This window comes from Letharia columbiana (genome assembly GCF_014066305.1).
Source record: "Letharia columbiana isolate WasteWater2 chromosome Unknown Sc0000001_s0, whole genome shotgun sequence".
NCBI lineage: Eukaryota > Fungi > Ascomycota > Lecanoromycetes > Lecanorales > Parmeliaceae > Letharia > Letharia columbiana.
This window is the reverse complement of record NW_023501037.1, coordinates 66,938-81,656: the sequence shown is the minus strand read 5'-3', so window position 1 is coordinate 81,656 and position 14,719 is coordinate 66,938. Positions and strand designations below refer to the sequence as shown.

At 51.2% G+C, this 14,719-nt stretch overlaps 7 protein-coding genes across 7 annotated transcripts; 4 read left to right on the top strand and 3 right to left on the bottom strand.

Moving 5' to 3' along the window:
* Positions 1-162: 162 nt before the first annotated feature.
* HO173_000655 (uncharacterized protein) lies at positions 163-1,500 on the bottom strand (the record flags this gene model as incomplete). The annotated part of the gene is made up of 1 exon (XM_037302604.1): positions 163-1,500. The coding sequence occupies one exon, from the start codon at positions 1,498-1,500 to the stop codon at positions 163-165; it is 1,338 nt and encodes a 445-aa protein (XP_037170111.1).
* A 579-nt stretch (positions 1,501-2,079) lies between these two features.
* HO173_000654 (uncharacterized protein) lies at positions 2,080-3,494 on the top strand (the record flags this gene model as incomplete). Its single annotated transcript, XM_037302603.1, has 5 exons — positions 2,080-2,122; positions 2,171-2,381; positions 2,484-2,536; positions 2,604-3,250; positions 3,297-3,494. 5 exons carry the CDS (start codon positions 2,080-2,082, stop codon positions 3,492-3,494), a joined length of 1,152 nt encoding a protein of 383 aa, XP_037170110.1.
* A 1,889-nt stretch (positions 3,495-5,383) lies between these two features.
* Positions 5,384-6,503, top strand: HO173_000653 (uncharacterized protein; the record flags this gene model as incomplete). The annotated part of the gene is made up of 2 exons (XM_037302602.1): positions 5,384-6,028; positions 6,099-6,503. 2 exons carry the CDS (start codon positions 5,384-5,386, stop codon positions 6,501-6,503), a joined length of 1,050 nt encoding a protein of 349 aa, XP_037170109.1.
* Positions 6,504-6,723: 220 nt separating this feature from the next.
* On the bottom strand, positions 6,724-7,790 carry HO173_000652 (uncharacterized protein; the record flags this gene model as incomplete). Its single annotated transcript, XM_037302601.1, has 5 exons — positions 6,724-6,920; positions 6,976-7,292; positions 7,369-7,475; positions 7,537-7,689; positions 7,749-7,790. 5 exons carry the CDS (start codon positions 7,788-7,790, stop codon positions 6,724-6,726), a joined length of 816 nt encoding a protein of 271 aa, XP_037170108.1.
* Positions 7,791-10,166: 2,376 nt separating this feature from the next.
* On the top strand, positions 10,167-10,885 carry HO173_000651 (uncharacterized protein; the record flags this gene model as incomplete). Its single annotated transcript, XM_037302600.1, has 2 exons — positions 10,167-10,333; positions 10,402-10,885. 2 exons carry the CDS (start codon positions 10,167-10,169, stop codon positions 10,883-10,885), a joined length of 651 nt encoding a protein of 216 aa, XP_037170107.1.
* Positions 10,886-11,829: 944 nt separating this feature from the next.
* Positions 11,830-12,277, bottom strand: HO173_000650 (uncharacterized protein; the record flags this gene model as incomplete). The annotated part of the gene is made up of 3 exons (XM_037302599.1): positions 11,830-11,955; positions 12,042-12,116; positions 12,191-12,277. 3 exons carry the CDS (start codon positions 12,275-12,277, stop codon positions 11,830-11,832), a joined length of 288 nt encoding a protein of 95 aa, XP_037170106.1.
* A 493-nt stretch (positions 12,278-12,770) lies between these two features.
* Positions 12,771-14,619, top strand: HO173_000649 (uncharacterized protein; the record flags this gene model as incomplete). The annotated part of the gene is made up of 3 exons (XM_037302598.1): positions 12,771-13,159; positions 13,209-13,302; positions 13,363-14,619. 3 exons carry the CDS (start codon positions 12,771-12,773, stop codon positions 14,617-14,619), a joined length of 1,740 nt encoding a protein of 579 aa, XP_037170105.1.
* Between the last annotated feature and the right edge of the window lie 100 nt (positions 14,620-14,719).

Here is a 14,719-nt window from a genome sequence, read left to right as displayed (position 1 = left end):
CTATTCCATCTTTCGGCCGACTCCACCAACCTTGACGCGCCACGCGGGAGAAAAGTTGATATTCCATCTGTCCCAGAAAGGCTTTTGCTCCGCGTTCTCTGGCTGCTGGATATCTAAACACGCTCATTTGGGCAATTGAACACGCGATGTAATCGGTTAGTTTCACTGTTTAATGTAAAGATGCTCCCCGGTCTCTAACACGTTGACTTCGTCGCCAACCTTGATTCTGCTGTCCTCCGATGCCGGAACCATCTGCATCCCCAGACACGCGTTCCTCGGGTCTCCAGCGTCGATGCATCGAAAGTCTTTCAACGTCCTATTTGGCTCCGAGCCGTGCCTCTTACCGGTGACGGGATTGACATTCGGCAGCAGACAACGTACGGTCCGGCAGGAGACGTAGTATTGATAAACTCCTATCCTGATCCGCTTCCAACAGTCTTCTTCATACGCGCCACCTCCCGTGATGACGATGTTGGGTCGGAAGTTTCGAGCGCTGAGTGGTGGAGCGCCCTGTTGAAGCTTATCCCCAACGTCACGAACACTTGCGAGGTTCAAGATATGTAGTGGGTAGGCATCCTGGAAGCCTACTGCTGGCTGGTAACCAAGCTTATCCTTCCGAGGTGCACATCGGTAGACTTCTCTTGGCTGGTCGTCCTTTGACACTCGAAAGAGAGCAAAGTGATTTGTGATTCCAAGGTATGATCGAAGCTCTTGTATCCAGCGGTCCTCCTTCTCCGTACTGGCAATAATGAGCGACCTGGGTTTGTCTTTCCATATCTCCATATCGTCGACCGCGTAGCCCTTGTCAGAGATCTGCTCTTGTGTGGGATTGAACGGTATATGGACCTCCCTCTCGGGCTGCGCAAACACCAGTGCCAGAAGATCTTTGACTTTTCCCATGAAACCTTCCTCGCATTGGATATGAGGAAATTTGATGACAAGGACACCTCCACTCCGAATGTTCGGATGCCATTCCGAGTACGTTGGGGAAGACGAGTCGGGCACCCAGACCTCGGTCTTGATTGTAGCCATTGGTGGGAGAGTCCTCTGGGTGATGAACTTCCAAGTGTGCGTCGCCTTCTCTTCCCGGGGTGTTTTGGCGCTCACTGGGAACTTGCTGGATAGCTGTGCAAAAGAGAATTGACGGTCGTATTCCATGCCCGTGCCAATCACCGTTCCCGTTTCAAGTTCCACGCCTCGGCAACTTTTGACCGGGTATATCCACAAGCTCTTGACTCTCCATGTAGCTGAACCTTTATGTTGCCCCGCCACGGCACCCTTGTATCGCTCATCAAGTTCATCGGCCAGGTAGCTTTTGCCGCCCAATCCAAGCTTGCGGCAACCTTGGGGCTTGTGTTGCCGGCTGTGTAGACATGATGCTTTGAGTAATCCCCAGAGTAGAACAGGCACGAAGCAAGCAACGGATATGGCAATGTAAATGGTCAATGACGGGTCAATCCTGGGTACGTGCGTTGCAAATCCCAGGTACTGAAACGACATTTTGAGATTGGATAATTGGTGACAGTGTTGCCGAGAAATGCCAGCAATGATGCCCCTTGTATGGTCTGTTTCGGAGCCTGATGGACACAGTGAGACAACGTCATGAGGAGCCACAGGTCATGGTCAGATCCAGTCTCAAGGGCGCTGGGGAATTTGGGCTCCTAAATGGGGGCCCCAGGCTGTTGCTCCTGTGTCAAGGCTGGGGCCGTATCCTTTTGATGAAAGAATTGAGTGTATGATATGTAGCATGGCGGTCAGCATCGGTAAGTAGAGTGCGTGGAGGATCTTGACTCATGCAATTTCTCGCTTCGGCAGTCACGCGTAGGAGAAAAAAGTTCGTGAGCGATCGGCGCTATTCTTGGCGCCAAGCCAAGACGCTTGAGCCATCCCTCTAGCATACTTTCGATTAGAATGTATTCTCAAGTCTTTGATTCAATAGTCTTGATACCACAGTCACCTTTGCTTCACCAGAAAGCTGCGTTTAAATTACAGTAGACCACCATGGCTGATTCAATAGACAGCCAGACGCTACGTAGAGGTGGAAGAACCGGGGACTACTCATGACCACAATCAATCAACATGGCCAGCTCCGATAGTAACAATTTCTCATCGTCTTCTCCTCGTACGTATCATCAAACTCTTTAGCTCTTTCGGAACTGAGAATTGTAAGACCGTCTCCCGACAGTATCTGCCTCCCAAGCGCTCCAAAATATTTCGTCGACTCCGAGAAGGCCAATCCCAACAGGACTGAAGAGCCTCGATGCCTTCTTGCAAGGCAGGGAGCATGAGGACTCAAGCCAGACTGTTCCTCCTGTTGGTATTCCACGTGGAGAAGTGACAGAGATATATGGTCCTCCTGGGATTGGCAAAACGACATTAGCGTATGTAGATCGATTTCTTTGTGATATTTACTGTGCAGATAGTGCCCCTTTGCTCCAACGAAGTCAAGTAAGATTGTGGGCTGACACCATGTTCTTACTCAGAATGCAAATCACTGCAAGCGCTCTCCAATCGGGCGGATCCGTTGTCTGGGTAGGTAAGAGATCTTGCCCAGTAGAGCCATTGGTGTGAGCAGGACCACCAGCTCTGACCTTGATATGTAGATGCGTCCTACGAAATCACCGGTTCAAGGTTAAGAGATATCCTCTCCGTTGTCCCTATTTCTGAAGGAGAGGCAACTTCAGATCCCGCGTCGGTTGACCGGTATCTCGAAAAGTTCCATCATTTCATCACGCCATCATTGCCTCATCTGCTAGCTCTCCTGACTCACCAATCTTCAACCTTTCCACCTACGGAGACCAATCTCGTAGTAGTCGACTCCATCTCGACTTTGTTCGCCTTGGCTTTCCCGAAGACAGCGGAGAATGCAAGCAGCCAGCAGAACCCGATCAGGAAAAGCGACGCGGGTCAATGGGCCTCAGGCAGACGTTGGGCAGTGATGGGTGACTTGATCTCCAAGATCAGCAGACTCGCCGCAACGAAGAGCATTGCAATCCTCTTGACGAGTCAGACAACTACAAGAATCAGATCAGAGACTGGCGCCGTGCTACATCCAGCCATCTCTGGCACGGCGTGGGATACGGGAATTAGTACGCGTATTGTGATCTTCCGAGATTGGTTTTTTCAAGCATCAGAGACTGCGAGTAGTCAAGGAGAGTACATACCAGGTGTAAGACTTGCCGGTGTCATGAAAGCCAAGGGTATCTCGTACGAAGGCGTTGGCAAAGTCGTCATGTTCGTGATAGAGAAGGTGAGTCGTCTCGACGGTAGTACGAAAGTATTTCTAAAAGACACAGACCCGTCTCCGGGAGATCACAGTGGACCAGACGAAGATCAGACTAAACGGATCGCCCGTCTTGCCAGCTACATCCTTGAAGCGTAAACGAGGAGAGATTGCCAACAGTCAGTCAGAGGACGAGGAAGCAGAATCTGACCAAGAATTCGGCTGGGCTGCAGACGATCATATACTGACCACGGAAGCGCTGCTTGAATGATCCCCTATCTCTCCTATACTACACACACAGCCTCGGCTATATAGCGGCTAGTGAGCAACTCCGGGCACCATCGCACTGGGCGGTCTCTCGAGAAGCGGTAGTATCCTCAGTATATAAGCTGCACTTTCCCGCCACGTCTTCTAAAGTTTGCTAGCAGAGGTGCTTGGTCCTTGGAGCTGGAAGACCTACAAGGGTCATAGCGCGCAGGAATTCGGAGACTTGGATGACCAAGACAAGGAACGTGACTGGTGCCGCTTAGACACTCGGTCGACCAGAAGCAGCACACCAAGTTCGCGACGCACATCATCGATCAGGTCATTAATGGATTCAAGGACTGCAAGGGGGACCCTGTAGGAGTCGTATACTATAATACTTGGATGGGAAGTCGCAATTACCTATCGACACCAGGGACGTTTCGAGGACTCCGATATAATATCGAGGTGTGCGCCAAAAATCACAGGCAAAACAGTGCATTGATTGCACCCTGAGGTTTTGAAGTTGAGATTGACACTGCCATCTGTACAGTTTGATCCGGAATATCTTCATACCGCATTGGCCGAGGAAGCAAAGGTGTATGAAGATGTGAAGGCTGTTAATTGGGCCGTCCACCCGGAGACATTCATGGCTATGAGCGTTCTGGCAAGTATACTCAGTGAGCTCGCTTTTCTAGACGAAGCCGAGACACTTGAAATTCAAGTTCTAAAATCAAAGATGATTACCCTGTGTGAAGATTATCCAGACACGCTCCCGGCAAAGGAGAATATCGCGGTACTATATCGGCGGAATCTTACCTATCAGACGCCGGGACCATTCCAAGGGAGGTGCTCGCCACACGTCAAAATCTGCTCGGAGAGCTTCACCCTGACTCACTTACAGCTTGAGCCGATTTCGCACAGATCCTCCATGAGAGAGGGGACCATGAAGCGTCGCTCCTTCTCATGAGTGGGGGTTTCAGAGACGGGAGTCAGTACTAGGAGCGTCATATCCATCGGTGATTGATGCTTTGGGAGACACTGCTGCAATTTACAGCTCACTAGGATGGTTGACCGAAGCGGAAAAATGAAAGTCAAGGTTCTTGACAGTTGGAAGATCCATCTGGGCTCGATCCATTCCAACACGATTCTAGCGATGCAGAATTTAGATGGCACCTACAAACAACAACAACAACAACGAGGCGGAAGACTTGGTACAAGTTGAGGCCAATGTTCGAAAAAAGCAAGACATTCCCGATGATCGTCAATTGATGTTAGCTATGGAAATCCTGACATATAGAAGTGTTCAAGGTTATGCCAGGCTTCAGAGTTGCTGCGAGGTGCATGAAGGCAGGGTAGTAATCCTAGGCCAATCACATCCAGAAACACTGAGATTTGAACTGATGCTTGAGCGTCTTTCGTCAAACGGAGGAAATACCCGGAGTCTTCTTGTCTGACACGGAATGGAAAAAAAAACTTAATAGCCCCACTCAGCTTAAAAAGAAACAGGTCCATATCGAGGTTGTTGGGAATGCAGATATCAAGAGAGGCTGTGATCAAGACCTCCCTGCCTGCCAAAACTACATACAGCCGAAGAGAAACTGCTTAGGGTACGGGCTACGGCTGTCATGACCTCGAGCCTCGGACCGACGCAGGATAATTATCTTAACCCGGCAGACTCCTCCATTTAAGCAGAGGCTGTCGTTCGGTCCACTACGTTTCCTGAATACATCGACTTGGGACATTGATCTCCACAACGAAATCATACAGACTGGCGACCACAGGGGACATATCAATTCCGGAAGGCTAGGTCCACGTTCGTCTCACACAATCTCCAAACCCATGAGTACGTCATGGGGAGGCCTTAAAGTGGGAGATCAAGTCTTACTGTCATACTATGAGAGCGTATTGTCCCGAATGGTTACCACAATTGACGACGATCGCATTGGTTTTCGTCATGTCTTGCTCAAGCTGGCTCTTTCTAAAAATCTGTTTCTTCTGATGCGGTTCTTCAGGGCATACTTGCTCTCTCCGCTTACCATCCGTCCGACGGTGGCGCCGGGATTGAACATAATTTCACTGCGATCAATGCTCTCTCAGCATCTATACGCGTATCAACAGAGCCCCGCGACCGATTCTATCAGCTTGCCGAGCATGATCTTGGCCATCTACGGGGTAAACTTGCTTTTCGCTTTGCTCCTGTGGTATGTTTCGAGTCGCGCGCGCGAAGAATCATTCGTTACGATGATTGCGACGTTTGATGTGCTGTTGACATTGCTACTCCTTGGGGCTAATTTGTCGCTACTTGATACGATGTTCAACACTTCTGGATCTCGATGGACCATGTTCTTCTGTGGCGCGAAAGAGATTGGCAGATCCATCTTTGCCGGCACCCACAATTACGACGGCGAATCGGCATTCCTACTTGACTGGGTGTACGGGCAAGATACACTTAGCATGTTCAGCTTGCTGTTCTGGCCACGGAAAGACATAGCACGACGAAATCGTGGAAAAGATCTCTACCTTTTGTCCAACATTGAGGACTCTCCTCATCGCAGGCTCGTAAGTCCGGCTCCAGACTCAGCCCTTGTGCCTTCGCTCCGCTCATACGATAACCTCACGTTAATGGCAGGTTATGGGATGTTTGGGCTGCTCGATTGAGGTGATGAGCATCGTATCGAGACTGAACGAGACGATCCCAACGGACGACAGTGTGAAGCCTGCTCCATCTCATACTGAGGCTCTTAGACCTTTCGAGCAGCGCCTACGATATCTTCACCAGTTTATGACACCTCAAGGTCCCACATTCTCAACCACCAGTAATCAGTCTAGCATTCTAGATACTGCACAACTCTACCACACCGCGGCCCCGATCTCTCTTGAGAGAGCATGTCGGCGAAGGCCAAGATGCGCCCCTGAAGTAGAGCATCTACTCGAAGCCGGACTCACGATTCTGCAAAGGTTCAAGTCTGCACAGTCGTGTGGCCATTGTTCATCATCGCATGTGAAGCGGAGACCGATGGACAGCGGAAAATAGCACTCGCAACCTTCAAGGCTTCGAGAAAGTCTCGGAAAGCCGGATACATTTCATGGGCCCCAGAGACTGACGGAGACTGCGTGGAAACAAGATGATCTCTTCACGTTTGCTCACCTTCTCACAGCTGCGGTACCATTGCTAAGATACGGGTCTATCATAAGCGCCAGCAGTCAGCTACCAAACCTTACATGATAGTCCAGTGAGTGGCTCAAGGAGCTTTTCAAAGCCACTGCTTGTTTCCAAATTGTGAAACGAAGGTCCCACCGTTGCCGTTGCTGATGCTACTTTTTTCAAAAAGCTTCAACATGAGGTTTACAGATTCCTGAGGCGTAATTGGACCCGTAAAATGTGGTGCATAGGCTGCGAATTTACCCACCACATCTTGAAACGCTTTCATGTCCTCGGCATTATCGGAGCCTATGATACGTCAGACCGTATTACTGCAATTAGAACAACTTTCAAAACTACTCACTTGGCACGAGTTCCCCCGTGTCCACAAGACCCGGGCTAATAGCCATGAACAAGATTCCCTCACTTTTGTAAAGCGCATTGTACTTGGCAACAGCAACGTTGACGGCGCCTTTGCTGATGGAATAAGGAGCAGAAACAGCGATATCCAACTGGTTAAGAAAATCGACATCCGCCACGCCGGTTGACAACGTGAAGACCTTCTTCTCTCGACCTCTACGAAGCAGAGGGATGAAGGTGTTGACGGTGTTGATCACGCCGATGACGTTGGTCTCGAAACTGACTTGGAGGTCCTTGATCAGGGTCTGGGGATCATCGGCGCTGCAATGCGTTGGCCTTGTTAGCATCATCTTTTATTCCACAAATCAGGGGATGAATGGGTGTGCTGCGAACTCACAAATCGCCCAGAGTTCGGTAGCGACTCGTATTCGAGATCAATGCGGCATTGTTGATCAAATAGTCGAGACCGCCTCCTGTCAATCTCGCCGTCTCTGTCGCTGCCGACTGGAAGACGATCAGCTCCCATCCAGACAGTTCAGAAATGTTACGGCACTCGTATTCCTACCTTGAGAGCATCAAGATCCGTAATGTCCGCCTCCAAAAAGCTGAGATTCTTCGGCACAGCTTTTCCGAAAGCTTTCTCTGCCGCTGCTCTGTTGCGAACGAGTCCGACGACTACATTCTGCGTATCGCTGGATAGGGTGCTGACGAATTGGAGCTTTGTAAGGGAGGGGAAACGTCAGTGACACGTCTCATCTACGGTGAACTGAGACCTACACCCAGACCTCGGGATGCTCCGGTCACGACGTAGGAAGGCATTCGGATGCTGAATACTATGGCTGATACTGTATCGAATGCAGTTGTCAGAAATATAGATAGAAAAAGTGTATGACGGGCGGTCTTAGGATCCTAATATGCCTTTTCTACTGCTCTACGTCTCCGAACCCCACTTTGCTGCTGACAGCACACCACGTGGGATGCATATAGCTATCGCTTGATCCTTCTGCTTTCCAAGCCTAAATATTATTAATCCCAAGCGACCAACGAGGAGCTCGGGTTTGCGCTGACTAATCGCAGTTTCTTGCCGCTACTATTTTGATTACCAATGGAGGAGGCGCAAAACGCACATCGGAGCTGTACGGTGGGGGGTTCTGAGAGGCCAATGGCGAAGATTGGGAGCAGCAGTGCGGGGCAGATGCTGCGTGATCGGTAGTACGATTGGAGTGGCACGTCATCTGATAGATATCTTTTGGGGATGTTCATGCTCAGAGTTTGGATATCTTTTCTTGTATTCTAGGATGTCTGGCTTTGCTGTTCTCACGCTTGGTTCCGTCTGTGGACGCTTCCTGTTATAGATCACGATAGTTGCTGTTCAGAATTGGGAGTGTGTATTCTAACATGCTGCCCCTGCTCATGTGCTCGCTCTGCTTCCTCCCACGAACATCCATCGCTTGTCGAAGAAGCAGACCCCCTTTGATCATCCCCGGCCCGGGCTCTTTCCAATATCTGACCAAATCCAGCAAGAAGACTCTCAGTCATCCTACCACCTCGCTATAGCAATCCCTTCCACCTTCAACTCCTAATAATACGAAAAGCGATTCCGTGGGTAAACGGACTGTAGCGGTTTGTGACTGGCAGGATATGTAACGCTGCAATCGCATACGCTGAGCCTCTAGCCATGACTCCCCCCCCCCATCATCACCATAAAAATCCCAATACCTTCAAACCTCGTCCAGATACCCATCTTTCCGCGACAAATCCCCGTCTCAACCGTACAGGTCTGTGAACTCGGTCCTGGCTTTTGGCGCCCTTCTGCCCTTCCTGGGGTTTGACGCCTTTCCAACGCATGGTATGAGCGGCCGCGGTTGAACTTCGCCCCGGATTTCGGTTCGGGACGACGCTGGTTGCGTACGTATTCGAGTTGATGGTTGTGATGCGATCAATAATGCCGACCCCGGCGACTTCGGGAGAAGGGGATTTGCATCGGTACAGCGCTGAGTCATACGATACCTGATGTCACGCTTTTTCGAACTCGGTGGCATGGTTGTGCAATATTCCTGTTGCGGACTTCCTCCCGGTGAATCATTCTTGGGGTCGAGGCGAGTCGTTTTGCTGTATGTCTTTGTTTTGAGATAGATGGTGGTTGGATTTTTGGAGCGCTCGGTCTGTTGGTGCTGGATCATCGGTGTGGAGTGGAACGGGAGGGCTGGAAGATGGCTGTATGATATGATTAGTAGACAGCTGTCTCATCTTCTCGAACGTGAGTCACGTGGCGACTGCGCTGATGTTCCACGCCGGTTGGCAAACATCGCTGCCCGAGAAGATGCTCGCTTTCTTTTTCGGGACATGGCGGCTGATAGTCGCAACCACATTACAAAGGCGCCGGAGTCGACGATAGCTATAACTATCATCGTTGACGTAAAGCATACCGCTGAATATCAATATATGGGTTGTGCTTCTCTTGCAGTCAACATATTTAGTCAAGAAATGGGATTGAGATGATTTCATTTGCGGATGGTCCATATGGCAATGAATGGGTCAGCAAATAGGAAGCATCCCCGATCAGCCCCGTCGACCTCTATCAGGACGTGAGATCGATACAATACGATCAGCCATCATTGGCCGCTCCTGTCTAACACTATTGTCGCTTGTACCTGCGTATTCGACGATCCTTATCATCATCGTGAACCTGTCTTCCGACCGGCACATACTCGTGGATTGCGCTTTTCTTGCGCGATTATCCTTCCGCGTGTCGCGATTTCGGGTCGGGCCTTCGTGGTGGGTACCTGAATGTCAAGCGAATTGGTAGACTTTTGTCTTCGTCTACGCGACCCCACAATTTTGTTAAACAGTCCGTAGATTCCTGGTGCGGATCGTGGGGTTTCACATATCATACCGTGCATGTCCGGAGGAAGATCATCCCACTTTCCTGTTTGCCTGAGATAGAATCCTCGCGTCTCGGGGATCACTTTTTTTCGAGGATGTTTCGTCATTGGTATTTAGGTGAGTCTTCTCCCTGTCCCCTCTATCCTCCTGCTGTCTTGCCTTCTTCTACTGTCTTTGCCTTTAATGTCACTCGTTGCTTGGTCTTGAGATATTGTTCAAGAACATATGTGACCACTGTGTTGCAGTCAACGCTCGCTACCTCAACTCTGTTTACCTCCATGTTCACACAAGCTTGCCGGAATATTGTTGATGATGATGCACGTTCTTTCCATACTATCCACAATCGCAGTCGCATGTTTTGCTTCGACCGCATTCGCAGCGTCCGTCCCCGTCCAAAGCGAATCCACAAACTTAGTAGCTGGGACCACACCCTCACCTCCATCCGCAGCCCTCGACACTGTGAACCTGACAACGCCGTAAGTCCCTCCGACACTATTGACCCTTCTTCGCACTGTATCTTATGATCATAACCCATCTCCAAAAGCCAAACGTCGCCCTGGCCACGAGCCCCCTGGGCCTACAAAATCCCCGGCCACTCGCCCCAACACCTCGTCTTCGAAGAAATCTCCGCCGAAGACACCGGTCTCGAAGGCCAGCAGTCCACGCTCCACGCCTGCGACGAGGTTGTCCGCTGGCTGTGGGAAAACTACAAAGCGGATCAGAATATCGACCATGCTGGTGTGCAGACGAGTACATTCAGCGGCGAAAAGGCAGGCCATGTGGTCATTGTGTTCGTGCCCGTTACCGTGGGAGGCGCGATCGACAGAGAGCTGGCGTTGGACAGTGTGAGGGCGTTGGAGAGCCTGGTGTGGAGGTACGGCGGGCACAGTTTGGAGTGCGAGATTTTGTCGGGGGTGAAGCTGAAGGGGAGGATTTCTATTTCGATCAAGGTCTCGAACCCGACGAGTGAGGTGTATTCTGATACTGATGTTGATACTGATGCTGGGGCAACCAGCACGTCACAGTAGTATTGGTTGCACACTCGGTTCAATGGGCGGAAGAAAAATACAAAAACCAAGTGCACTCAGTCTATGGATTGGATATCCATACCTCTCGGCACTGTGGCTGAATCCCTTGGTCCTAGTCAGCGTCGGTGACCGACTGGGTGTCGACGAGCAAGTGTTTGACAGAATGTGGTTAGAGTAGCATTTGTGAGGAAGGATCACCCTGTCAGCCAAGATCATAGCACCAGAGGGCTGGTGTGCCAAGAACACCTTCCCACGGCGTCCAAAGCCTCAATTAGTACATTGACTTCCAGGATAGGCTAGTACAATGCGCCAGTATATATATTCTGTAAAAGGACCTGCGTTTGGCCATAGATTGTATATCTTTTGTTGCCTTGCCTTGACTACGAGGCGCGCGTTATGCCGGCACGCTCACGCGGCTTTGGCGTATCCAAAATTCTAAACGTCTCGATGAGGCTCTTCTTTTGACTCGGAGTTTCCTCATCCTGCGGCAGCATCGTAGCTCTGAAGCCACGAACGTGGTGGCTTGACCGATATCATCTCCTTAGTGTAGATTACTATCACGCCCATCGTCCGTACCCGTGCCTTCATCGTGGTTGCTGTCTTTCTGACCCGGCCTCGCTTTCGGAACTCTAGGCCCCACACCGAAGCTCAGTATGGTTAAGAGGCGGTCAATATGCATGCATTCCAAACTCGCTTCACGACCGGACGCCCTGGGAGGATAGCATGTTTGAACTTATGAGAGAATACTCATCATGCTTTGTCTCAAGGCTAAATATTCAGCCTCAGCTTTCTCGACATCTTGTACCCTGATCATATGTGCCACCATCCATCCATTGCTCATACAGAAATACAAGCTCTCCCGCCGTAGAGATATCCTCCAGGTATCCCCATGTCCCACATCTCAGGTGTGCATCTCTCTGCTACCAAAACATCCACTCCCACTCTTAGGCATCGAAGCCGTAGCTACCCTTCAGCTTCTCGACCAACTGGACGTAGTGCTGCTGGGCAGCAGAGGGTGTGACTTTGTCTTCGACGGCAACCTTCTTCCAGGCATTGTACTTGTACTTCTCCTGTATGCAGCAGCTATTGTCAATCGGCCGTTCATGGCAAGAGAGTGTGTTGGGGGAACGGAGAGGAGAGGGTGTAATCAACGGACCTGGAAAGCGAAAGTGCCGGGCTGCGTGGCCTTTGAGAAGTCTTCTCCGGTTCCTTGCTTGTAGTTTGCGTAGAGCTAAACGTGAGTGATCTATCAGCGTGTTTTCCTTCGACTCCACGGGGACACGAAAGAGGAGAGGAAGACGGTACCTCTAGAAGCTCGTCATTGTTGGGTTTTGCCTTGAGCTTGCGGGATTCTTCGACTGCTTTCTTGAACGCGGCGGTTTGGGCGACCATTGTTGCGGTTGGATTGATTTGTGATATGTGGTTTTTGATGAATAGACGCTGTATTGCTTGTAGGTGAGCGGAGGATGAAGAGTGTAGCAGAGTGGGGTGAGGGTCTTGGAATTGGCGGGGTGGACCCTGATCGAGGCTGCGGTAAAGCGGTACTTGTAAGGCTGAAGGGCTGAATCTTGTCATTAGTCCAGTAGTCTTGGCGCTTCACGGGTCCAACAACTTCTTCACAGATGACGAGAAAAAGTGCCAAATGTCATAGCATGTTATACTTGAACGGTGGTATGTTGTGAACTACCCCAAATACTCTGTGTGACTAACATGAACTGGATGATGCCCAATGCACTTCCAGTGTTCTTTCCACTATTCTCAGCCTCTGACCTCTCATATTCAGAATTCCCTTCTCTTTGAAAAGCATTTCTGTCATTCCTTTCTCTGCAAGGTCTCTGACGGTCTCTGATTTGATTTGCGTCAAGCCTTGCTTTATTGCTGTAATATGAACCCTGCCGAGGAGTCTCGAAAGCGTAGAAATTATGATGCCTTCCAGTCGTCGAGGGACAGGTCTATATCGCCTCCACCGAAGAGACATGCATCCACTGTCAGGGGCAGGTCTGAAAGGGAAGAAGCCGGGACTTTGGGCGTAGTCAACGCGGCAGCCCCTTTCACGTTGTCTTCGGACAATGGCAGCGATCCCTCCAAGTCAACCAAACAGGCGACAAGTCCTCAGTCTAGGACGCTTTTCCCATCACCGATGCAGCTCAATTTCGTCGAGCAACTCCCCGCATCAAGCAATGTCGACTGCGTGAGTCTGCGAAGCATCCTCGGAGACCCTATGATTAGAGAATGCTGGCTTTTTAATTACCTCTTCGACATGGATTTTGTTATGTGGGACTTGCTACTCGTATGGGAAACATGGCCACTAATGTGAATCCAGGAGACATTTTGACCGAGACACTCGTGATCTTGTGCAAGTCCGAGTCGTGCACGGTTCCTGGAAAAGAGAGGATCCAAACGGAATACACGTCGAGGTAAGCCCATCTCCATCCCTTTTTCGGTGCGTCATTCGACAAGAGACTAATCAAATATAGGACGCAGCGAGGCGATATCCGAATATCAAAGTAATCAAAGCGTTCATGCCAGAGATGTTCGGGACGCATCATACGAAGGCGATGGTCCTCTTCAGACATGACGACCTGGCCCAGGTCGTGATACTTACAGCCAACTTCATTGAACGGGACTTCCGGATGAGTCAGGCCATCTGGAAGACCCCTCTGCTTCCATTACAGAAACACGCTTCGTCTCCCAGCGATCCGTTACCGCCTCTTGGTACTGGAGTTCGATTCAAACACGATCTACTCGCGTACTTCCGTGGATACAGCAGAAACGGGAATGCTACCCTTCCAGACTTGATCTCGCAGCTACAGAACTACGACTTCAACGCTGTAAGAGGCGCTCTGATCGGGAGCTTACCAGGACTTCAGATGCCGGACCAGTCCCGCCCGGAGCAGCAAGACCGAATCGGACAGTGGGGCTTGCCCGCTCTGAAACGCATTCTGAGCTCCATACCCACCAATCCCGACCAGTCTGCCGACTCGGAGCGTTCACATATCGTCGCACAAGTTTCCTCCATCGCTTCCGTCGGTGAGAAATGGCTCTTCACCACCCTCATACCCACCCTATCCACCACCGCCCCCGCCCAACAGCCCCTTCCCAAACCCAAAATATCCCTCATCTTCCCCACAGCCTCCGAAATCCGCAACTCCGTCGACGGCTACGGCTCCGGTTCCTCCATCCACATCAAGACCTCCTCTCCCACTCAGGCCAAACAACTCGCAGTCCTCAAACCCATGCTTTGCCATTGGTCCGCGCGCCCCACCCCCAAAACGCTCGATCCAGCGAGCCGAGAACCGGCAAGACAAACAGGCAGGGGCAGAGCGGCGCCCCATATCAAAACCTACGTCCGCTTCTCCGACGCCGCCACGTCCAAGATCGACTGGGCAATGATGACCTCGGCGAACCTGAGCACGCAAGCCTGGGGCACCGGCCCGAACGCGCGCGGCGAGGTCAGGATCTCCAGCTACGAGTTGGGCATCGTCGTCTGGCCCGCTCTGTGGCAGGACCCCGAGTCTCCGCGCCCGCCGACCATGGTCCCGCTCTTTCGATCCGATCTGCCCCCCTCTGTCGACCGTGAGCGGCTCGGAATCGATGGTGTCGCGGTCGGCTGGCGCGTGCCGTATGACCTCCCTCTCGTCCCGTACGCCGGAGATGAAACACCGTGGTGCGCGTCGGATCCGTGCGATGAGTTGGATTGCATGGGTAGGGTTTGGCCGGGGTATGGGCGTTGAAGGGGATAGGACGGTTAGATGCGACGATGCTGCTATAAGGTGTGAGGGGGTCCGCATTGCATCGCTGTGAATGTCTCCGAGAGGGTTTGTGCGGACGAGA